A 25,594-nucleotide genomic window follows, 5' to 3' on the forward strand; every position below is an offset into this window, starting at 1 on the left:
GAGCAAACTGATGAACCCTCAAATCAATATGTTAATCCATCAAGAATGCCAATATTGTAGGTACAAGAAGAGCGACAACACTTTGAAAATGGTACTCATTTCAACAACGAATCATAATATTCAAAAGATAATTAGAAAACTAGAAGCATCAAGGATATATATGAGCAAGAAAATGATTGGAGTAGCAAAATATTTTCTTTCCTTTCCTCTCAACCAACCCACTTTAAAGAGGCAGTAAAAGTGAAACGTTGGGTTGATACAATGAATAAGGAAATCACAACCATAGAGAAGAATTAAACTTGGGAACTAGTTGATCTCTCAAAAGACAAAACCAACATTGGTGTCAAGTGGATCTACAAGTCCAAATTGAATGAAAAATGAAAAAGAGAGAAACATAAGACAAGACTAGTTGCCAAAATATTCTCTCAAAAACTTGGCATAGAATATGATGAAACCTTTGCTCTAGTAGCAAGGTTGGATACAATCAGAACTATTTTTCCCACTGTATCTCAATATAAATGGAAAAGTTTTCAATTGGATGTCAAATATTCTTTTTAAATGTCATATTGGAAGAAGAGGTTTATGTGGATTAGCCACATGATTTTTAAGTTCCAACACAAGAACATAAGGTTTATAAGTTGAAGAAATCCTTATATGGCTTGAAACAAGCTCCATGTGCTTGGTACATTGGAATTGAATCTTATATCATTAATAGTGGATTTCGTAGAAGCAACCATGAGCAAACTCTTTGTACAAAAACATATAATAAAGGTAAATTCTCATTGTTTTCCTTTATGTTGATGATTTTCGCTAAACAGGTAATTAGATGTTAGAATAATTTAAAGTTTTCATGCAAACAAAATTTGAAATGATTGATCTTTGCCTCATGAAGTATTTCTTAGGAAATGAAATTCAACAAATGGTATTTTTGTCTTTCAACAAAAGTATGCCACTAATATCCTACACAAGTTTAGAATTATAAGCTGCAAACCAGATGAAACTAAAATTTCTCTAGGCACCAAGCTGAGTAAACATGATGGACCATCATTTGACTCTAATCTGTATAAAATTCTAGTTGGTTGTCTCTTGTATCTCACCACAACAAGACTGGACATCATGCTCGCAGCTAGTTTTGTTTCTATATTTATGGAATCACCCAAGGATTCCCACTAGAAAGTTGCAAAAATAATTTTAAGATATGTTACATGAACACTAAACTATGGCTTATTGTACAAGAATTCTAAAGATTTCTCACTCTCAGGCTACAAAGATGGAAACTATGAAGCACATTAGATGATCAAAAGGATACACTTTTCACTTGGGAAAAAATCCGATCTCATGGCAATCGAAGAAATAGTCCATTATTTCAATATCTTTTTCAGAGGCAAAGTATGTAGTTGCAACTTCCACAACTTGTCGGGCATTATCGCTGAGAAGGCTATTGAATTATCTTTCCCATATTCAAAAGGGTTCAACTCCTATTTTCTCTGATAACAACTCCTTCATTACCTTATCCAAAAATCATGTGTTTCATAAAAAGAGAAAACATATTAACATGCTCTTTCACTTCATTCAAGAGCTTGTTAATAATGGAGATATATTTGTTGATTTTTTTGGATCATGAGATCAACTTGTAGACATTTTTACAAAACCATTAGGAAAAACTTTTTGAATTTTAGAGAGAACACTAGGCAAATGTAAGTTCCAATAATAGTAATAATTGAGATTAGTAGGGGGTGTTAAGAGCATTAATCAACTATCTCATCCTTGTTTGCTAGTTGTCATAGTTACTTTCATTTTAGTTCATTTAGTTGAGTTCTAGTTGATTTCTCATTCAATTAAGTTAAGTTATTTATTGTTGATGCTTCCTTGTCTCCTATGTAATCAATTTGGATGTTACTGAATATTTTTAAGAGTTAATTCACTCCACTTCTATTTTGATTTTATTCTTGTCTCTATTTCCACCTCTCAATTCTTATCAATAATGATGATCAACTTTGATCTATGACTTATAGAAGCTTCATTACCTGGCTCATTGAAGCAAAGCATACTTCAATACACAAAATGAGAACTTTTATTCATTTTCAAATAGTTCTTTATCATCATAAAATTATAAAAACGATCTATTAAGTATGGGACAAAAAAAAAAAAAAAAAAAAAAACCATTTTGTAAAAACAATTGGAATTTAAATAAATTACATTTATTTCTTAAAACAATATGGTAATTCTTTTTTGTAAGTCCAAAATTTTATATTAAGTCATAGTGAAGATACATCGTGAGAAGCTTGATTGAAAAAACCTTCCAGCCTCATGCCTACTACACTTGTTGGCCAGAAGGTAATGGAAAAAAAATCATGACAACAACAAAAGTAAAGTCAAAAACCACAAACATTATGCCCAAACTAACCAGAAAAGCCTGAGAATCAAAATGCAACCAATAGTATTCCTTAGTCAGCTCAATTACATGGAGAAGGGTCATCCAAACCATTTCCAATTGGTAGAGGAGGAAAAATCTTCTGTATGCACCATTCTACCCTCCAGATAGTTCAACATCTCTTGTATCATCTTTTATCCTTGAAGAAGGGAGACCAATCAATCCATGATATGCCACTGATTGTGTAGGAGGTTGTTCAAAAATAGGATAAGTTTGTTATGATAACTATGCCTATATAAAGAAAAATTCTCCACCAACACTATAACTTGATTAATCTACATTTATAAAGAATCAAAGGGAGGGGAAAAGTTTGCACACCTAGGCGAGTTGGTGGGTTGTTGGTCCACCTCTTCCTCATTGTCTCAATGTCCCATTCGATGACCTATACCTTGACCCTGAGGACCCACACCTCTATGAACGAGTCCTTGTTGAGGTTGCATACAAACTCAGATAACCTCCACACTATGCACAGATGAAGTCTTATGCACAATGAACCAATTTTTCGATGATGTTGAAAATGCAACAAGAAAAATCATGATTTAATTTTCCCTTGAATTAAATTAGGAATAAAATTGTATTTCCACATCACAAGATAACTTGTACGATTTAACTAAGTTATTTTGACTTATTTGGCTCAGTTTATTCAAGTTAAGAGTCTAACTTGAGTCATGTAGAGTGTCTTCTACTTTATAGGAGCCCTAGTTGAGTTTATTTTGAGTTGTAATTAATTAATTCAGTTTAACTGAATTAAAGTTAGTTAAACTATTTCCAACTGATGGAGGAACTAGTAGGAAGTTAGGCATTGGGGTGTTGCTTCATGTGTTCAACCATTTAACCGATGATTCACTCATAAACAACTCATGCATGTCAGATCTGAGAGTTACCTAGTTGAGATTGGAGTTCAAGGGCAGTGTATTATTAGTTGTATAATCATCCAAAATGTACAGGTGGTGCATGCAGTCAAAGGAAGGCCCATGAGGATTTCACAATTCTAATTGAGGAATTTACCTAATTAATAGGGGGCTAATTCCCAAGGAAACAACGCAAGGAAATAGGGACTTTGGCAAGCCAAAACTTGGTTAAGTATTGGCCTAGGCTTGTTTATGAAGTTGTGAGATAGATATAGATAGTGTAGAGGTTGCTCGGGCTTGAGAAAAGCGTTGTAATCTTCTCATATTTTCTAACTAATGCAATATACATATAGCAGGGGATTTTAGCTGTGACTTTCCCCAAGAAATAATTGTGTAATGTGTTGATTTGATTGTATGCTTCATGATTTCTTAATGAATTAATTGTTTCCACTGATGAGTAGAGTAGGTTCAAGTCTATTGTTTTAGTAAATTACAATTAGCAGTTTGAATATATAAGGAATTTCTACATGGTATCAGAGAAAAAATCACACTAGAAGAGGACAATATGAGTTTGTCATTGTAGGTGAAATTAAATTTTCAAGATCATTCTTTAGAGCCAACAGGATTTCGTTCTACAGATTGAGACTTGAATATACCCTTGAGGGTCATTCAAATTATATTACTTGGAAGGATAAGATGGAGGTAGTGTTAGAAGACAACGGGTTGAAGGAATTTAGAGACAAAAATATTCCTAAGCCTCCAACAACAGATGCTCAAGATCTAGCAGAGTGGAGGAAATATGTTGCAAAGGCGAGAAGGATCATACTAGAAGGAGTTCAAGATCATATTGTCTCAAACCTCTATAGGAAGGGTACACCATATGAAATGTGGCAAGAATTGATTGACTTGTTTCCGAACAGCAATGACCACAAGAAGTTGGCTTTGAAGGACAAGCTTCGGAAGATCAAGATCGAGAAGGGCCACATAATACCACAATACTTGAGCAGGTTCACCTAATGTCAGGATGAGCTTGGGAGCATTGGTATTATAGTTGTTGAAGATGATCTGGTCAACCTAGAACTTCTATGCCTTCCCAAGAGTTGGCACAACTACCAAGATTTGTTAAATGGGAGGGAACATCTACCAAATTGGGAGCACTTTTGGTCTGACTTAGTGCAAGAAGAGATAAGGTAGAGCACTAGAGATGGAACCTCACCCAAGCATGATGATGAGGAGAATTGTGCCTTACCTGGAAAGGAAAATAAAGGGAAAGGAAAGAACTTCCAATCCAAAGGAGATTCTAGTCAAGGTGACAAGAAGAAAGACTTGTTAAAGATTAAATGATTTCATTGTCATGAGTTGGGACACTATGCCACAAAGTGTCCACACAAGAAGGCCTGAAAGAAGCCCTCAGGCAGAGCGGCAGGTGAAGCTCTTTCTTCACAATTCAAGTTTGACTTCACCCTCATTGCATGCATGGTGACATTGGTGATGGGTAGTGTGTGGTATCTGGATAGTGGAGCCTCATTCCATATGACCAACAACAAAGAAATTTTCACTGACTTGGAGGAGAAGGGCCTATAAATGCACATCGAGATGGGATATGATGGAAGTTATAGCACGAATAACATCAGTACTGTTAGTTTTTATAGGGATTATGGTTCTCCTATCAAATTAAAATATTTCATCTTTGTTTTGGGTTTGAAGAAGAATTTAGTTGCAGTTGCTATGTTGGAGGATCATGGCTACAATGTGATATTTAGTAAAGGAAAGGTTTTCATCCATCACATAGCCATAGTACAAGTGAAGCGGATCAAGGTTCGGGTGAAGAACCTTTACAAATTGAATGTAGAATATTGTGCTACTTTGAGCACAAAAGCAGAGAAGGTGCAAAGTCGAGAAATAAATGAATTATGCCATAGAAGATTGGGCCACTTGCACCATGGAGCTTTGAAGATCATGCAAAATATTTCTACAGGACTTCCCAAGAGTGCACTAGAGCAGAGAGATACATGCAAAGGGTGTACATTGGGGAAGTACAACAAAAGCACCTTTCATGATAAGGACAGTCGAGTACAAGCGATCATTGAAAGAGTTCATTCAGATGTATCTAGTTCGTTCTCGATAGCCTCCATGGACAAGCAAAAGAATTATGTAATATTTGTAGATAATTTCTCATGTAAGTGCTTGATTTTCTTCATGCATAAGAAATATCGGGCGTTCTCTAAATTTTGTGAATTTAAAGAACTTGTTCAGAAAGACACTAGTAGGAAAGTGAAGGCTCTCAGGAGCGATAACAGTGGAGAATATGTTTTGAATGAATTCAAGAAATTATGTGCACCATAAGGCATTCGATGGGAGTTAATAAGACCCCGTAACCCACAACAGAATTAGGTGGTTGAAAGGAAGAACAAAAGTTTTGTGGGAGTTGCATGGGCGATGTTACATGATTACGGCCTACCATTGCACTTATGGGATGAAGCATGGAACACAACTGTATATGTGCAGAACAGGGGTCCTCATCGGATTCTCAAGATGTGTACTCGAGAAGAAGATTTTTCAGGTAAGAAACCAGATGTGGCACACTTTAGATCTTTGGTTCATCAATTTATTGTCATGTTACCAAGGATGCAAGGAAAAATCTGGAGCCTACAGCTGAGTTGGGCATATTTATGGGGTACACTAATACACCTCATAACTATCGAGTGTACCTTCCATCTCACAGGATGAGAATCGTTCGTAGAGATGTGAATTTCAATGAAGAGAGGCCATGAGATGTTCCATTGAGAGGATCTTCAGTTGCATGAAGATGAGGATCTTTTAGCTCCAAAGGAAGAACCTCGGGATGATGTGGATTAACCACATGCAAAGGAGAAGAGATTGGAAGCACCCACTCATGCAAAGACTTCCAAAGATGGAAGGAAGCAAATCAAAGAAGTTGACAAATTGATGCATGATGCTAGTGAGAATGTGGTAGCACCCTCATCATAACACAGGAAGAGGAGGTCACCAAATCAGTACACTAGCTACTACCTCTAATGAGCGAGAGTGAAGAGATTTGAGCCATCCTCATTCGAGGAAGCAGTGTAAAAACCAGTATGGGTTGATTCCATGGTAGAGGATTATGACTCCATTATCAGAAACAATGTTTGGGAAGTGGTCCCAAGACCATAAAACATGTCAATGGTGAGTTCCAAATGACTTTATAAGGTAAATCAAGTAGCAGATGGGAGTGTCGAGAAACAAAAGGCCAAATTTGTGTCTAGAGGGTTCTCTCAGTTGAAGGGAATTTATTACAAGGACACATTTGCTCCAGTAGCAAGGTACTCTTCAATTAGATCTATTCTAGCACTTTTAGCGAAGATGGGATGGAAGATACATCAAATGGATGTGAAGACAACATTCCTCAACGGAATGATTGAAGAAGAGGTGTACATTAAGCAGCCGGAAGGATTTGAGACCTTCAACAGAGAGTCGCATGTGTGCAGACTCAAGTGAGCGTTGTATGGATTGAAGTAAAAACCTTGTTCTTGGTACACCATGATCGATAACTATTTCACCAGTTTGGGCTTCACCAAAAGTGAAGCAGAGGCAAACCTTTACCATATTGTGGTTGAAGGTAAATTATTGATTATAGTATTATATGTTGATGATTTAATTCTAACATGATAAGAATCTAGTCAAATCTTGCAAAGAGGATCTTGCTAGAGAATTCGAGATCAAGGACCTAGTGCTCATGCATTATTTCCTTGGAATGGAAATATGGCAAGGAGATGACGAATAGTTTGTCTCTTAAGGAAATTATGCCAATGATATATTGAAGAGGCCCCGCATGGAGAGAAGCAAACCCATGGAGACTCCTCTAGCAAGGAATTGGAAGAAGGAAGATTCTACTTCATGTGAAGTAGTGGAGGCTACTATTTATAGGTAACTTGTGGGTTCACTTATGTATTTGGTGAACACATGATCAAACATACGTTTTTTTGTTAACCATCTTAGTCAAGAAATGGTTAAGCCGACCAAAATCTATTGGAAGGAAGCTAAACATGTGTTGAGATACCTCAGAGGCACCACTTGGTTTAGTCTTTGGTATAGATGGACAGAGGAAGTGAAGCTACAAGGCTTCACAAATTTAGATTAAATAGGGAGTCCATCAGACAGGCAGAGCACATAAGGGAGAATATTTAATATTGGGTCAGCAACATTTTCTTGGTAAAGCAATAAGTAGATATTAGTTGCACTCAATTCAATAGAAGCAAAGTACATGGCTTCTAGTCAAGCAACTTGTGAAGCTATCTGGATGAGAAAGATCCTTGTTGGGTTATTTGGTCAGCATATGGATCCTGTAGTGATTTACTGTGACAATCAGAGTTGTATCAAACTCTCTGAGAACCCAATTTTTCATGATCAGTCTAAGCAGATCGATATTCGGTATCACCATCTACGAGATTGTGTGCAAAGGAGAATCATGTTGCTGGAGTACATTTCTATAGAGGAATACGATGTAGACATCTTGACTAAGGTATTGCCAAGAGGCAAATTTGAGGTCTATAGAGGTAGGATTGGGGTATATGATAATCTCTTTTTTGTTGAGAGGGAGTGTTAAAAATGCAACAAGAAAAATCTTGATTTATTTTTTTCTTGAATTAAATTAGGAATAAAAGTGCAATTCCACATCACAAGACAACTTGTATGAGTTAACTAAGTTAATTTTACTTAGTTGGCTTAGTTAATTCGAGTTAAGGGCTAACTTGAGTCATGTAGAGTGTATCCTACTTTATAGGATCCTTAGTTGAGTTTATTTTGAGTTGTAAATAATTAATTTAGCTTAACTAAGTTAAAGTCAGTTAAACTAGTTCCAACTAATGGAGGAACTAATAGGAGGTCATACAGTGGGTGTTGCTTCATGTGTTCAACTAATTAATTGATGATTCACTCATAAATAACTCATGCATGTCAAATATGAGAATTAATCAGTTAAGATTGAAGTTCAAGAGCGGTGTACTATCAATTGTATAATCATCCAAATTGTACAGGTGGTGCATGTGGTTAGAGGAAGGCCTATGAGGATTGCACAATTCTAATTGAGGAATTTCCCTAATTAATAGGGGGTTAATTCCAAAGTAAAAAATGCAAGGAAATAGGGACTAGGGCAAGCCAAAATTTGGTTAAGTATTGGCCTAGGCTCATCTAGGAAGTTGTGAGATAGATAGAGATAGGGTAGAGGTTGCTCGGTCTTAAGCAAAACATTTTAATCTTCTAATATTTTATGACTAATGAAACATACAAATAGCAAGGGTTTTTAGTTGTGGCTTTCCCTAGGAAATCATTGTGTAATGTGTTAATTGAATTCTTTCTCTTGTATGCTTTGTGATTTCTTGATCAATTAATTGTTTCCGCTGATGAGTAGAGTAGATTCAAGTCTATTGTTTTAGTAAATTACAATTAGCAGTTTGAATCTATAAGGAATTTCTACATATGAAACCCAAGTATCCTCCTTATATAAAAATTAAATGAAAACGCTAAATATGTGAAAGAAAACCCATTGATGATCCTATATCTACCTTTCAATCCCTTCTTAGGCAATACCAGTGACCACCCTCTCTAGTCACCTGCCATGACGAGAGACACCAACTTCTCCAGGCCCTTGAAAATGTCAAATGGCACCGAGACCCCCCACAAGAAATTGAGAACCCTGGGTCTACAGGCCCACCACCCCACTCACCTGCCAAAGACGAAATCTAACAAAGGTGCAAAACAATAGTTGCTAATCAACCTCTTCTTCCACACTCAGCTACACCTGTAAGCACCAAGAACATTCCAAGCACCCTTGGATTGTCCCTTCCAAACTTACCAAAGAACACTTCTTGAATAGAAAATAAAATTATACTTGTAACCTTTATCCACAAAGAGTTGAGAATGGGACCCTTGCAAGCAAACACAAAGGAAAATCGCCCAACGTGGAGGTTGGTGCGCCCTAACTCCATAGCTTGAACCTTCCGTGACAAACCAGAGTCCCAGAATATTATGCTCGAAGACACCTCCTCCCATAAAATGAAGCCATTAGCATTTGCATTACCAGTCATCTTTTTGTTCTTAGAGCAAAGGGAAAGAGATGGTTGTAACATATAACCACCCTATGCTCCATGAAAGCAAGCTCCCACCGGCATCTCACAGCCATTACTTGAAAGCCATAGTCGTTAATCACCGTGAACCAAACAACATTTATAATCATGGGTCAATCATGAACCTTCATAACTCGCTTGCCAACAATGGATTTCCCAACACGCGTCATCACATTAATCATCACATGGGAGGGGATTAATTTCCCCTTCGTAAACCCATTTGCGGTCCATTATCACACCATCAGGTAAAATATTATGGTAATTAATTGAAAGTAAGTAAATCTTTTTAAGTTATAATTTTTTTAAATAAAATATTAAATATTATAAAAGTTATATTTGATTTTAGGTATTGAATTAAGATTAAATATTATCACAAAGTATATGAATTATTAACAAGTTATTTCAAATAAAATGGTAATAAGTGGACACATATTTATGGTAATAATCATTAAAATCTATTGTCAATTAATGATCCACATTTAATATATCAATTAATAAAAAATATTATAATTCTCTAAAAATAAGTTATTAATTATTATTATTAAACAAAATAATTATAATAATCAAGATATTAATTATTCTGAATGAACCAAATAATAATATTAATTATTTTCAATAAATAAAAATAATGATAATAATTAAGATATTATTATTTTTTACCAAGAGTATATCGGGATCGGGGAATCTGCCCCTTAAGCTATCATCACAGCAGACCAATGTACTTAATGAGATTTGAACAACTGTCTCAAGGAGATTTGAACTACTGTCTCCCAGATTTAGCCCAAGTAAACTTACCCTCAAACCACACATCTATAAAATTAAGATATTAATTATTATCAATGAACAAAATAACTATAGTAAAGTAATATAATTTAATTATTTAAGACACTTTCAAAAGTAAAACATAATAATTATTGAACCAAAAATAACGTGACATTGGTATTGAAAGGTCAGACGGAAACTTCTCCCATGATTTTTGAATATAAATTGAGAATTTGATAAACACACGGAATGATATTCTAACAAACACTCGTTTTCTCTGTGGCAGAAAAGTGCATGCTCTAACCATAAGTTTCTCATTTGCACCGTTCAAAAACAATTACAATTTGTTTTTCTGAAAAGAAGCCCGTTATGGAAACATTGAGCTTTTTCTCAAAAGACTGAAAATGGAAAATAAAACCACGGAAATAAACAACGAGCAATATTGGACAATTAACATTTTTGCAGAAATTCCATGCTCTACTACAGTCGGAGGGAGGGAGAATACCTGCATTATATTCGTGTGTTTTCAATTTTATATTGTATTTGCGTTATTTGTGTGTTTTAACTTTCTATTGTATTTGTGTTTTGTTTTTCTTTAAGTTATATATTCGGTTGGCTAAATTAGTATAGCCTAATTCTAAGGTTTGTTTTCAAGTTGGAATAGTATTTGTGTTATTTTGTGTGTTTTAATTTTATATTGTTTTTGGGTTTTGTTTTTTTAAGTCATACATTACCCCAAGGTGTAGGGGAGAATTGGTTAAATTAGCTTAACCCCAAATTGTGGAGGAGAAGTGACCCTGTGACTTTCTAATGGCAAGGAATCAACCTAATCGGACGGGTGTCAAGGAGTGTAGTGTCAAGGAGATAATTGACCCGGTGACTTCCCAATGGAAAGGTGTGGAGGAGAGATATGTGACCTTCTAATGGCAAGGAATCAAGCTTGTCAAGGAGACCCAATGGAAAGGTGTGGAGGAGAGATATGTGACCTCCTAATGGCAAGGAATCAAGCTTTCCAAGGAGAGATAATTGACCCCATGACTTCCCAATGGAAATGTGACCTCCTAATGGAAAGGAATCAACCTAACCCCATAGGTGTCAAGGAGAATTGACCCTATGACCTCCCAATGGAAACTTGCTTTAGCAATGAAAACTCGACCAATTGAACTAACCCATGGCAACTTACTTTAACAATGAGAACTCACTAATTGAACTTTAACAATGAGAACTCACCAATTGAACTAACTCACCCTCAGAACTTTATTTATTCTCCATAAATACTAAACCAACATAGATCCATCTTAAGTACAGATCTAACATGAGCTAAGAGGAATCAAATTTCTTGATGTAAAAAAAATTTTAGAGTGAAAAATACAATGCTTTATTTTTCATTGTTTAAATTGTATTTTTGAATGCTAAATAAAGTATATATAGGATCAAATAAAAAAAATAGCCATAAAAATTTTAATTTTTTCTAGATATATATGAAATTGATATCAACATAAATTAGTTAACATAGATCTTCAAATAGTTTATTTCAATCTCTTGAAACGTATAAGATTTAAACATCTGATTTACACATTTATAGTTTATTTACATCTCTCGAAAAGTATAAGATTTAAACATCTCATTTGCACATTCTTTTACTTCTAATTACTTTACAACATATCTTTTTTTAAATATAGTGAACATTATTTTTCTATTTAGAAAATAACCTTTAATTTTTATTTTTATTTTAAAGGGGCATTGAAGATTGACAAACTTACACATCTTTTCATATTGGGCTGTAGAATAAACTTATGGCAAAAAAAATCTGCTAAATTTATCTTTGAACATTTCAATATAACAAATATAATATAAAAAAATATACACTATATTTGTTTTTTATCCCAAAATAATATTTAATAATAAAAAACTTAGACATATCATGTCATGACAAATTCAAAGATATAATTCTATTGTGAAAGACCGTCTTACCTTAATTGTGAAAAAAAAAAACCAAAAAGTTTGGACAACCAAACACCAACTAAAACACTGAAACTCGAGCATATTAAGTTCTTGAGTTCACAAGCTCAATAGTGAACGAGATCGAAATATTTGGCTAAGTATTTGCCTAATTCATTAAAACATATTTAATTGGAGTTACAAAGGTCTTAACACAATTCTAAGATATTAACATTTCCCTGGTAACTGGCTTCTTCTGAAGTAACGGTGTTCTAAAGATGGAAGGAATGTATTCCAAGACCGATAATATATTAAGAATCATTGATGGAGCTTATATTGTAGACCCCACAGGCAGATCGTGCTACCATTAAAGTGAAGCAATATACTTGCTCCAATGGTATGCTTGTAAACAGAACGCAATGCATTCACTTAAATAAATCTACAAATGACAGGATCTGCGAAGAGTGACCATGCCAAGGATGCCAACTTGTATCTCCAGATACAAAAGAAAAAACAGATGAAAATATAACGTGTACCAAATGAAAATCACAAAAAGCAACATAGTTATAGTTTGGATGGAAAACTCGGAGAGGAACGGTCTAGAAATAGTTTTTTGCACAGAAGCACATTACCAGCCACCACCCACCACCAAAAGGGCGTTGTTTAATGAGAACACAATTTAGCTTGGACGGAATTTTTTTTGGTTGGATGAGAAATTATTAAAGAAATTTGACAGTCCGTGAGGTCTTTAAATCATTTTTTAATGAAAAAAATGGATGCACCAAAAGTAACACTTTGTCAAATGAATTGATTCTTCATTGTAATGAAATGCTCTTTGGGATGTTACGGATGAACATTGAAATTTGACTATTCATGTCAGGCTTTCTCAACCCACAAAAGTGACTACTCAGAGTAATTTAACAAACAAATAGAATACATGTATCCAAATTGCTAAAGTGGAGGAAATAAATAGAATAGATGTATCCAAATTGCTGAAGTGGATTGCATTTCTCTCCTGATCGTTAAATTCCAAGATATTTACCGAAGAAACCTCAAGTTCCAAGATATTTACCAGAGAAACTTGCAAAATCTGGGGCAATTTGATGTTTCAATATTTGATAACGGAATAGAGAAAAAAAAAAAAAAAAACGATAGCCCAATAGTCATGGAATCCACAGTTATAAACCTTCTAATATGATATTGAGTCTGGTTTTCACGACCCTCTGGCATTAACTTGGCCTTACATGCAGGAATGGTTGAAAACACCCACACAGCCGATAGATGTTAGGGAACTCGAATTACATGATTTGTCATGTCAAATATTTATCTTGAATTTTTTTTAAAGATTTATAATTTTACAGTCTAATATGAGGTAATATGAGGGAAGATGTGTAATTTTATCTAAATTTAAAATAGAATTAACATAAAATAAAATAAAAATATTCTCTAAATTAAAAAATAATATTTTTTATATTAAAAAATAAATAATAAAATATCTCAAAATATATATATATAGATAGATATATATATATATATTATTATATATATATAGATATATATATATTATTTAAAAAAATTAAATCTAAACTACTAATTGATTGATTTCCTGAAGCTGGCCTTCGCTCCATAGGCAATACATTGAACACAGATAAGCTTCATAGGCAGTACATTGAACACAGATCTTAAAACAAGCAAAATTCGTTGATTAGTATCGGCTCTATATATCCTTAATCTAGAGCTTGTTTGTTTTCTTGAGGAATCGTGTGCATGGTTTTGTTGGATATTGTGTGGCAACCTTGCAACCCTGTTTAAGCTGGAAATCTTGAATGGTTTTTTTAGGTGGGCTCTATCTCTAAAATGACTTGTGATTGTGTGAACTTGAATGGTTTAAAGTGAAGGAACATTCTGGAAGGGCAGCGAAAAAGAATCTAGCTCAGACTAATTGGAAAGCTTTGCCCAGTTCAAAAATTTGGCTCAGAAAGTTTGTTCTACAATAATTTGGCATTGCAAGTAATATGGTAAACAAGTATTGTATACCTGACCTGAACACATACCTGTAGCTATAATAAAGCATGGTGATTCATAGCAGAAGTTTGAGGATAGTCTGGAACTGAATTCACCTTGGTAAAACTCTGTTTGACAATGAACTATTATGGATTTGACAGTGATCTCCATGAACTATTATGGATTTGACAGTGATCTCCATAAAAGTATGGTGATTCATAGCAGAAGTTTGAGTATAGTCTGGAACTGAATTCACCTTGGTAAAACTCTGTTTGACAATGAACTATTATGGATTTGACAGTGATCTCCATAGACGTGTCTATATGATTGATTTTCTTGCATAACAATGATATACTTGATAACAACATTAATTCTATATGGAAAATCACAGTGACCTTTATCTATTGTGTGACCCATGGCTAGGTAATGAGAGACAGCCAGTAGTAGCGTGCAAAAACTAGGGTGGTTGTATGATGCAGTAATATTTATGCATTACCGCGAAGTGTATATTGCCGAAGGTTGTTGTCAACATCTTATGTTAGGTGCAGTGACCTTGAAATAACCTTTGATGGCAGTCTATGGCAGAGTGTTCACATTATGATAGTGTGGACTGTAGTCCTTAAATAATAGATTGCTTGGATTCATAAGTCCTAGCCTTGAGATTGAGCAGAATTGAGTTGGTATTAGAAGATGGTGGTATTGTTATCTTTGTTTGATGGCGACTAAGCAGGCATGCATATGTTAGACTTACTTTTTTGAGCAAGATAAGTTGGCATTCATTATTGCAGAGACGAGAACACTGGACTGGAATTGTTTGCTTGCAAGGTATGCTTAGTTCCTCTTGTTGAGAAGTATGTTATGGCAGAGATAATCAAGATTTCGGAGGAGTCATCTTCAGCATTAGTATGAACCTCCTTAAAAGGAGCAGTCAGAAATATTTCATAGTCAGCATCGTTAGGACATAGGTACTGTGTGGCCTACAATAGTGTAAGAAGGAAGCATTAAATATATCATCATCATCAGTTTGCATCAGCACATTTGTCAAATATCTCATCTTCCAGCGAGAATTCATTCAGTAAAGGTTGGAGCAGCATTGACAAGGGTTTATAAGTTGAAAATGGAGTAAGGTATTTGCATGTTGTCACATATTGTAATTAGGAAAAATCACTTTGCAAGATGGTTTGAACTTTGAAGATAGGGTTTTATAAGCAGCTTCACTGAGCATTCAAAAACTATAGCAGGCAGTGACATCAACATTTTGAAGACATAAGAGTGTGATATGACAAGAAAACCTCTTCTGCAACAGTAACCTATATAGCAGTGAAGAAGATCACAAAAGATAGTTATGTTGCACTGATACCAGTGCCGACATTCTTGATGCATGACCAGGGCGATATATATAATAATGACAATATATATATTTGGGTTATAGAGTAACCCTATTGAAAACTTGGCAGAACATTGTTAAGATGCTATGAGTCATATTGCAATGGTACAACCGTAATGCTTTGAGCATATGATAATGTTGTATTGTAAAGAGTGATCTTGCATTTGCAAAGGACCTATGCAGATGTGCAGAGTTTGTGGCTGAGTGATTCATGACAGTGACACATTGTGTACAACAATGACCCTTGGTTTATGATAGCGACATGACAAAGCAATGATCTTGATGATAAGAGTAAACGGTGAAGTATAGTAAGTGTGAATAGTGGCAGCTGCAATAGCGTGCACAGTGATAGTAGTGGCAGTAGCAACGGTGAATGCGAACTATGGTGACAACAGCAGTGGGGATGGTAGCATTAGCAGTAGTGGTGGACAACTGTGATGATGGTGAACAACAGCAGTAGTAGCAGTGGACAACAGAAGCAGTGAATTGCAGCACTAGAAGCTGAAGCTTTATTGTTGTTGCCCCCATTATCCTTGGTACGAGTGCCCAAGTCCTTTTCAGGGACCATTTTCTTCCTTCCAGCTTTGCTGGTAAAACTCATTCTTGTACTTCCTTCCAGATTTATTTGGTAAATTTGTATGTACATCATACATAACATAGCATAACATAGCATTTGGTTGAGACAAATATTTCGTGTGATGTCCATTGATCTTATGATGACTTGTATATTCATTTTAATGCTATGAATGTTTAAAAAACTAACCAATTATGAAAAATCAGGGAAATAGTAATTCACCCCTTTTCAGTATTTCCAAAAAAAGAAAATATGTCAACAAAAAACTAAACAATAGTTATTCTAGTTGGATTAAATCTCTCTAATCCAATTAACCAACAATTAGAATAAATTTCTTAAATGTTACTAACAAATAATTACAATAACCAATACATTTTATTATTAGTAATATCAATTAATATGTACAAGACAAGTAGAAGTTAATATCCTTACACCCTTCCTTAATGAGTACTTATCTTAGATTTTCTTATCTAGCAAAGTTTTCATTGGTATCTCCAATCATTTTTTAAATCTTGTAGAGAGAACTCCATCAAGCTATCTCTATAAAAATGTAGTTGGAAAATTGAATTGTTGAGTTACACTTCCAATTACCAGATCTCCCAAATTTAATTACTCAACATCATCCATAAATTGTTGCATAACCTAACTAGCAAACTACCATCCATATACAAATCTCTACAACTAATGAAAGATCTTTCCCTAAATTCACAATTTCCAAACTAATTAAACAACCACCCATAATAAGCCTTATTTCCACTTAATATCTTAAAAATACAATTGCTCCAAACCACCCTCTATTCCCTATTATTTCCCCTTAATATCTTAAAAATACAATTGCTCCAAACCACCCTCTATTCCCTATTGAACTAGGGGTCAATATTGGCCGATTATAATTCCCTATTGAACTAGGGTCAATATTCGCCGATTATATAGAAAATAGGGAACTAGGGGTCAATATTGGCCTCTTATATAGAAAAAACAGTTTAGAATGTACCAAAATCATTTGAGCGTAAAAATTTATCATCATTTATTTTACAATAAAAAATAACACTAATAAAGTTTTCATTCTAAAACTAATTTAGCTACACCGCCGAGATCTTAATGCTTTACTGCAAACACTATTTTTGATGTGTGTTTGAATTGACGCTGACCTAGGTGTTGAGTTCGGGAAATTGACTTACAACGTCAGTATGTTCCAGTACCTTGCATATCTATTTGACAACAGTAAAGTTGTACTGTGCTGCTAACTAAGAAACACCTTATGGAAGCACCATTTACCAGAACTTTGCAAGTTGAAAGAATCTCTTCAACGCAACTAGTTTTCTCACAGTTACTGTAAAGAGGATGGACATCGTCGGCACTTGCATTGGAAGCCACCATGAAAATCATCAAACTTGGCAGGTCTCGATCTGTCATCGTTGATGCTTTCAAATGTATTATCAGAAGAAACGGGATTCTCCATTGATGCTTTCAAATCTATGAGCCGAAGAAACGTGATTCTCCAAACATTGCGAGCAAGAACTCATGCGACTCTGTTCCTTGAATATATGCACCAACATACGACACACGAATCTAGTTCTTTTCTTCTTCAGTTTTTAATTCGGAAGAGCTCCTAATAATCCACTCTGGTGCAAAAATATATTCCCAAGCCCATGGTTTCTCGTCTTCACAAATCCAGCCTATAGTATGTCTGAACAGAAGTTACTGGTGGTCAAAAATATTTAATTCTCTTCTAAACTATTTGAGGTGTGTTAACTTGGAATTGAAAACCCATGCATTCTTGACGAAGGAAAGAACGAAAAAAAAACACACACAGTATCCAAGTTTGTTGTTGGTAACTTAGTATGGACTCTTCCGGTATATCTCTCACAAACAATTCGCACAAAAAAGTATCTACCTGGAGTTAACTTCAATATCAATTTAGAAAGAAAAAATTACACAAATATATTTTGTTTTATATAAGTATTAATAATTCCATATATATAATGCTTTATATAAGTATTAATAATTCCATATATATATATATATATTGTTGTAAAATATAAATATGATATTAATTATATAATCAATTAATTAAAAATATATCTCAACCAAACATTAACTAAAAATTATTTTAATTAGATTAAATTTCTCAAATCCAAATAACTACCAATTCAATAACTCATATAACAATTATAATAACCACCAATTCAGTAACTCATATAACAATTATAATAACCCATACGATTATAATAAAGAATATCATTCAAAATACACCGCACAAAAAAACAAATAAAAATTAATATCTCCCACACTTAACTACCCACAGTGTATGACTTCCATTTGTCTAGTGGAAAGAATTCTGCAAGAACTAATTCAATCATCATTTTAAAGTGCCTTTTTTTGGTTTATCTATCTCAAATTCTGGCTGTAATAGATTTCTGATTTGTTGGCAACCAAGTGCTGTCTTTGATTGTCCTCTGATTTGTTGGTGCCCTTTGATTTGCTGGTGTTACATGAATATATTATTTTGCTGTTTGACCTACTGAAATTCAATGGCTGCCTCTCATTGTTTAGCATAGCATCTGAGGTTCACATTCCACAAATAATTGCCTATCGAGAGGATACAGTTTCGGACTATTAATTTGGACTTTGCATGGAATGTGTAAATAATTCCTCTTCCGATATCAAGATGAGATTCAAAGCTGGGCTTTCGAGTTTTGCTAATTTGGCATTGTTATCCTCTGATTCTCTATTCATCTATTAACATCCTGATATCTGGTGAGCAATTATTCTTATTTGTCTTGATCCGAACTCACTCTTATTGAATGAATCGTGCACTTAGCAATAGTTTTGATTACCATTTGGATTTCCACGAATTGTTCATAACGCATTGTTCGTATCTGGGTGTAACTTTAAGCTTATGATGGGTATTGACATTTCCTTGCATCCTCACCATATCATTAAAAACTATACAACTTAGGAAATCTACGTATTCTTCATTATCGTAAATGTACTTTTACAATGCAAGCATCTATGGATATAACTCATAGAACATAAGCAAATCATACAGCTATTGATACAACCCAGAAATCCTCACTTGCCAAAAGCTATTGACTCAACCCGGAAACCATCACCTGTAAACTGCTATTTAATCTATCCAAAGACATTGAACCATCGACTGCATTTGGAATTATTAAAATTTCCCATTATTATTAGAATCGCACAATAATTTTATCTCACCAACCATTCAATAGAAGGCTTGAACACTTTAATCCAAGGCCACTAACAGACATTCAATGTAGTATTCAACTACACCGGTTTAAGTAGTTTACAATGAAGTGTTGATACAAATTTATCAATCAATTTAATATAAGATGCATCATTACAATCAATATAAATATATCTATATCTATCTATATATATATAATTTTAATTTTAATGCTAATATGTTTTTTGTTATTCAAAAAATGTATAAGAAGAAAAAATTCATCATAATAGGGGATTTGAATTATGACAATGATGATTGAAAAATTAGAGGAAAAAAGCAAAAGTTCTAATATGATGTTTTAGTTGTTGTTAAAGATTTTATGAAAAAAAAAAAAAAATGAATATGTTTTGAAGGTTGGTGTACAAAGATTAGTGAATTTGGAGAGAGTTTTTGAGATATTTATAATAATTAAAAAAATAGAATTGTTGGAGGATAGATTGTTATTGTTTATAAAAGTTGTCCTATTAATGATATTGTTGTTGAGATAGAGTGCATGTAAGTAGTGCATGCATTAGAGATTATTTCTATGTTGAGAAGCAATTCATCCCAGCCAAAGAAAGTAGGCCACATTTCTTTTTGTGGGCTTATAACATTATCTAGTCAGCCACTTATATGTTCATTTTCTAATTTTTGCAATGACATGTTCTTTTTCTTTGTGGTACAATTACTTATGGTTTAAAAGCTTTGGGTTGTGTGAGAATTTTTCTTCTTGTTGGATGGAGTGAATGTTAAGTGAATGGTGTGTTTGAAATATAACAAATATAGATCCATCTTAAATTCTGATAGGATAGAGGGATGGAATCTTTCAAGGTGCAAACCTCTTTTTTGAGTGCAAAACTTGAGGAAAGGTTTTCACCTTGATATTTGATCCCTCTCGGGTCTTTATTTTTAGTGCAAAACTTGAGGAAATGTTTGCACCTTGAGAGATTTGATCCATAGAGTTAATATGGATCTATGCTGGAAATATTTATTGGTTTTTACTTTGACAAAATATTTAACTATGATATACTAATTATTTTTTATTTTGATAAAATTTACCTCACGCCAACTTAATTTTTTCATGCAACATTTTATTTTTGTCACTATTCCAATTCCAATTTCATGTAACATTTTGTAGGCAACACACAATATTTTAATGCTCTAAGTATTTCAATTTCACTTAATATTTTACATGTAATAAGAGATGACTTGTGATCTATTAGTTTCACATCTTGACAAATAACCTTAGAATGGGTTTTTACATTACAATCTAAACTTAATCTAATTGTAACGAGGAATGGGGTGTTCATAACATTTACAATTTGGTGAGTTTGTTGTCCCAGTGTGAACAAATAATCTCAATTCATTACTATAGGTTACAGATTAAGAACTTTTGAAAATGAAAGTTGAAACATACCTTAACTCTTTTTATTTTCTTGAATTTTGTGCACACTTACTATCCATTTTGTGATTAACATATAATTGTATATATGTTATTTTTGTTAAAATTTTAATTAAGCAACATATTCAATATTATTCTTTATTTTTCAATAATTAGCTAGCATATGTTTTTAATTTTTTTTAAACTTAATGACAATATCTCCCTCATATTCTTTATTTTTCATCAATTAAGATACACATATTTTTATTTTTTTAAGGTAGGGTTATGTGATAACATCTCCCTCATATTCTTTATTTTTTATTAATTAGGAGACATATATTTTTTTAATTTTTTTTATGTAACTTTACGTGACAACATCTACCTCATGCATTGGTTTGTAGAGCGAGTCACAATAGCATTGGGTTTCATAGACTAGTGAAAGAATCAATCTAAGTGCAACCTCATGTACTGGGTTGTAGAGCACCTCTTGGCCCAATCACAATAGCATTGGGTTTCATAGACTAGTGAAAAAAATCAACCTAAGTGCAACAAAGGATAGGAAGAAGAGTCACAACAACTCCTTGCTACTTGGAATTTAAAAAGTGAATAGTAGAAATATTTATTTTTAAGATATAACATTATAATAAAAAAGTTTTTTTTAATATTTAAATAAATTTATTTTTAATTATAAATTTAAAATTGTATATTTTAGGTGGAAATTCAATTGGTGATCAAAGTAATGTGAGTTCTGAGAAAATTAAAAATTCTAAGATTTAAGTTTCAAATTTTTGTCTTTTTTATCTGGCTTACTACAGTAAGCACAAACTATAAATACTAAAAGTTAATAAAATACTTATTACTATAATCTGGTCCCTTGCAGCTCGGTTTAGAAGAGCACAAGCAATAAACCCCAGAAGTTTATTGGTAACTGCATGTAACCTAGGCTCGATTTCTCTAAGATATAAAAATAAATAAATCTTTATAAAAATACTTACTACTAAAACTTTGATAAAAACTTAAATTAAATTATAAAGAGGCTACCTAAATTAAAATATTAAAAGACTAAATTAAATTATAATTGACATTATTATAACATAGAAATTTATCCTCTTTATTTACTTATTCTTATTAATCCATGGAAGATTAGGAAATCAAATTTAAATTGAACGAATATTAACTTGGGATTGTACGAATGGAAAATCAAAATTTTTAATATAATTTTTAGAACTTGATAAAAAAATATATATATATAATTAACATTATTATAATATATTAATTTATTTTAATTATTTAATTATAGTTGGGCCGAGGGTTAAGAAATCAATTTAAGTAGAATGAATTTCAACCTACCATTCCATAAATGGAAAATCAAATTATTTAATATAGTTGCAATTTATTAGTTTTTTGGTGAAGATTTTGAAACATAAAAAATAAAAATTATTTATATGATTGCATTTTATTAATTATTTTTAATATAAATTTTAAAATATTTTTTTAAATGATATGTAATAAGAAAGTTATTGTTTTAACTTCCCTCCTTTCTATTAAACTTCAGAAATATTCTGAAATCCTCTGACCTATTAAATTTCAGAAATATTCTACGACCATTTCTAGAATTTCCATAAAGTTTGCCAAAAATTCTATTAATCTATTGATACACAGAAGTCAATGGAGTTCAAGTTGCTGCCGAAATACTTTAACATATACTGAAAACTTTTGAACCTAAATGAGTATTTCAATAAAATTCTACCTTGTTATGTGGCAGGTGAGAAACGTAAAGAGAGGGGAGACACCCTCCCGAGCGGATGTATGTGGCTTTGTTCGCAAGGCAGTTGTTCAAAGATACTGTCATATGTAACCGTTTTAAAGGCTTTTCTTCACGGTAAATACTGCATTTGTTTTCATTTTTCACGGATAATAGTTGCTTAGTTCATTTAACATAATCATGCGCATCTTAGTTTCTCAAAAAATGTCCTGAAGGTTTTTAATGTACCAATCTTGTTAAAAAATCTTCTGCTGCAGAATGCTAATTTCTTTGATCCTAGGTTGTCTTCTTCTAACATGGTAAATAAAAAAATACTCTATCTATTTAATTCAAACATGACTGCGATTCTCCGTAAAATTCCTTTCTATCTATCAGCTATTCGAGTGACCAAAGTTATTCTATTTATTTAGAACCTTCAACAACTCTATCACTGAATATGCATTTCTAACCAATATGTGATTCACTTCATCAACCAAATATTTCTGACAACCTTGAACGAGTTGGTTGCTCGATATGCATTTCTGACAACTGTGATTCGCCATATCAACCAAGCACTTCTGACAGATAAGTATTTAGATAAAGCTAGATGCATCATATAAGCTTGACAGACCTTTGAAAATATGCATTAATGCCTTACAAAACATTATGGGCGAGCTTCAGTGGTCCTTAAATCCGCATTCTTGGTTTGGTGAGTGCTTATCAAATGCCAGAGTTTCTGGTAGAGGGTGTGCATGTTAAAAGTATTGAGATCAAGCACCTGCATCGTTAAAAAAACATATAAACATATGTGCTTATTGTTGGCAGAGGAGACATGTGCTTTTAAACATGGATGAAAGAGATGTCCATGTAGAATGTGTGAACCTAATAGAAAAGAAGGCGTCCTAATAAAAAAACAAAGAGTTTTTATTAACCTTGTTTTTCAACCAAACAAAAGGTCCACATAAAAACTATGAATTTGAAGTTCTAGCAGCGTAATTGTTTTCCTGTGGTTTTTCGTGAGAGTTAAGATTATCTTATTCGTAGAAGAAGAATGTTATGTTACCCAGTGACAATGAGTATAAGAAACTACCTTGGCATGTATGGTATGATAAACTCTGTTGTTAATGGCAGATGAAGCAGCACTCACAACTTCAAGCCCGTCTTCTTCCAAAGCCAAAAGAATATCAGAGTACACGATATCACGTTCCAGAATGTTAGTCCATATCTGGACACCCGAACCCACGGAGTTTATTTTCACTGCAGGGTATTCGCGATCCGATCCTCCGAACGACACAGTTTTATTGCAAAATTTCTCGAACGAAACTTTTGGATTATGGTCAGAGTTAACCTTCACTTTCTCTCTTTGGGCTGAAAGTTCTTTGACTTTTCGCTGTAGATGGCAAACGTAATTCACAGTTTGCAGTACTTGTTCTGCCGCTGTTCGTTTTCCCTACACAACAGAACATTCAACTTTCATTGGATAAAACTATACAGAATATTGTTCATGTCTCAAAACCCTACATATTGAGCAGAAGAAAACATACCCGGAGATTACGTTCCTGGAGTAATGATCCAAGCTGTGAAAAAAGCACTTTCATTTCTTTACGACGTTGCCTTTCAATCATTTTGCGATTTTTTTTGTCTTCCGTGACGGAGCCTGCTAATCTATTCCAACACAGACTATCAGTTGGACAACTTGAATTGCAGAATGTTTGCATTAGGGGATTGGAAAAGCCGGCTAGGGTTTCTAGGGTTTCCGAGTCGTAGGTCCCAAATAAATTAAATCTGTGGGCAAAATGATCAATATTATAACTCGATGGAAATGGATCTTGCGCTGGTATACATGGATTGGGATTACTCGATACGCTTCCGACATCAAACTTGTTCGCAACATCGTTGTAAGAGAAAAATGGTGAAGGAATGCTCATCTTTGACTTTACCTAAAACTTAATTGACCTAATTTCAAAATTAAGAAGAACTTTGCGATCAACTGCAACCTGCTTTAGTACTCTATCAGTTCCGGCTTCCAGTAAAGTACAAAATCCCGAATAGATTCGTGATAAACAACTGAACATCACATTTAAGACACAGAAATATTCTCTTCTCAAACAGGAAAATGCCCTCCGAACAAAACAAGAGCGTGTCTCAGATGATGTGTGAACATCATAATTTAACTATGAATATTATAAGCTACATGGAAACTATAGACGGTACGTATTTTATTCTTTATTTTGGACGTAGGTTAATGTAAAGCAGCTAAATCGATTGCAAAAGCAGGTTAGAGTTAAGAAATCCGGAATAAAGATAAATCTCGCTTTTGCTTGAGCGTTTTAGAAACATGGTATTTCTTTATGGGACCATTTTAGCGGAAGAACAAGGATCAATCCTCGTTATGCGTGGAGAGAATATTATAATCATAACCGATCGATATTTCAACGTGTTCAAAGTCAGGTAGTTGATGAGTTGTATACCATGTTCGTCGATGCATAGCCTTTTGTTTAAAGAGTATTTTCACGTGCATCATACAATTTAATATTGATACCAGAAACGCGTCTCTGAACTATTTGTAGGTGGGTAAAGTGGTTTTAAGTTTTCCTTTTCTTCATTTTAGACCATCAAAATTCTGGGATGCAAATATTTTCTGAGTGTTAAATTTCAAAAAATGTTTTAGTTCGGAAAGATTTCAATGCTTTTTACATTGTGTAGATGTCAAGTTATTATGTATTTATATTTGTTTTTTTTAAATATTATTTATATTTATATAAATTTCACAAATATTATTATTTTTAATTTTATTAAAATTTATATATTAATAAGAAATGGAGTTCTTCTTAATATTATGAATCATTGAAATAAGATTATATTGAAAACATCGACAATAAATGATTGCAGTGACACTGAACTAAATTGGACTAACTGAAAATGAACTAGGACACTTGGATGGATGGTTTTGGCACCTAGCAGGTGGTTGGAATTAGATTCTCCAACACTACCCCTTAATTACAACTACATAAAAAATTAATTAAGGTGTATGTTGGTCTATGTCTCAGCTAGGCTTACAATTTTAAAAAAATGACTTCAACTAGATTTATTTTTCTTCTTCTCTTCTTCCAGATCTTGTAGCTTATAAATTGTTTCAACTTTTTCTTCTTGTTGTATTCT

The 25,594-nt window shown here is 33.4% G+C and overlaps 1 protein-coding gene across 1 annotated transcript; it reads right to left on the bottom strand.

Annotated features, from left to right (window-relative positions):
• Window positions 1-22,591: 22,591 nt before the first annotated feature.
• LOC149229885 (transcription factor bHLH118-like) lies at window positions 22,592-24,366 on the bottom strand. The gene is made up of 3 exons (XM_089375940.1): window positions 23,977-24,366; window positions 23,523-23,882; window positions 22,592-23,210 (listed from the first exon to the last, which is right to left on the bottom strand). The coding sequence occupies exons 1-3, from the start codon at window positions 24,358-24,360 to the stop codon at window positions 23,097-23,099; spliced, it is 858 nt and encodes a 285-aa protein (XP_089232066.1). The 5' UTR covers window positions 24,361-24,366; the 3' UTR covers window positions 22,592-23,096.
• Window positions 24,367-25,594: the final 1,228 nt, after the last annotated feature.

Source organism: Pinus tabuliformis, chromosome J (assembly GCF_031772625.1).
Source record: "Pinus tabuliformis cultivar Carrire ecotype Pingquan chromosome J, CPIR1, whole genome shotgun sequence".
In the NCBI taxonomy this organism is placed as follows: Eukaryota; Viridiplantae; Streptophyta; class Pinopsida; order Pinales; family Pinaceae; genus Pinus; species Pinus tabuliformis.

Bases quoted from the DNA above. Each gene is read 5' to 3' on its own strand.
- LOC149229885 (XM_089375940.1), bottom strand. From the start codon at position 24,360: ATGAGCATTCCTTCACCATTTTTCTCTTACAACGATGTTGCGAACAAG. The intron at 23,883-23,976 runs GTATGTTTTCTT...TCTGTTGTGTAG, and splicing joins TCCAGGAACGTAATCTCCGG to GGAAAACGAACAGCGGCAGA. The intron at 23,211-23,522 runs GTAGTTTCTTAT...TTAACGATGCAG, and splicing joins ATCATACCATACATGCCAAG to GTGCTTGATCTCAATACTTT.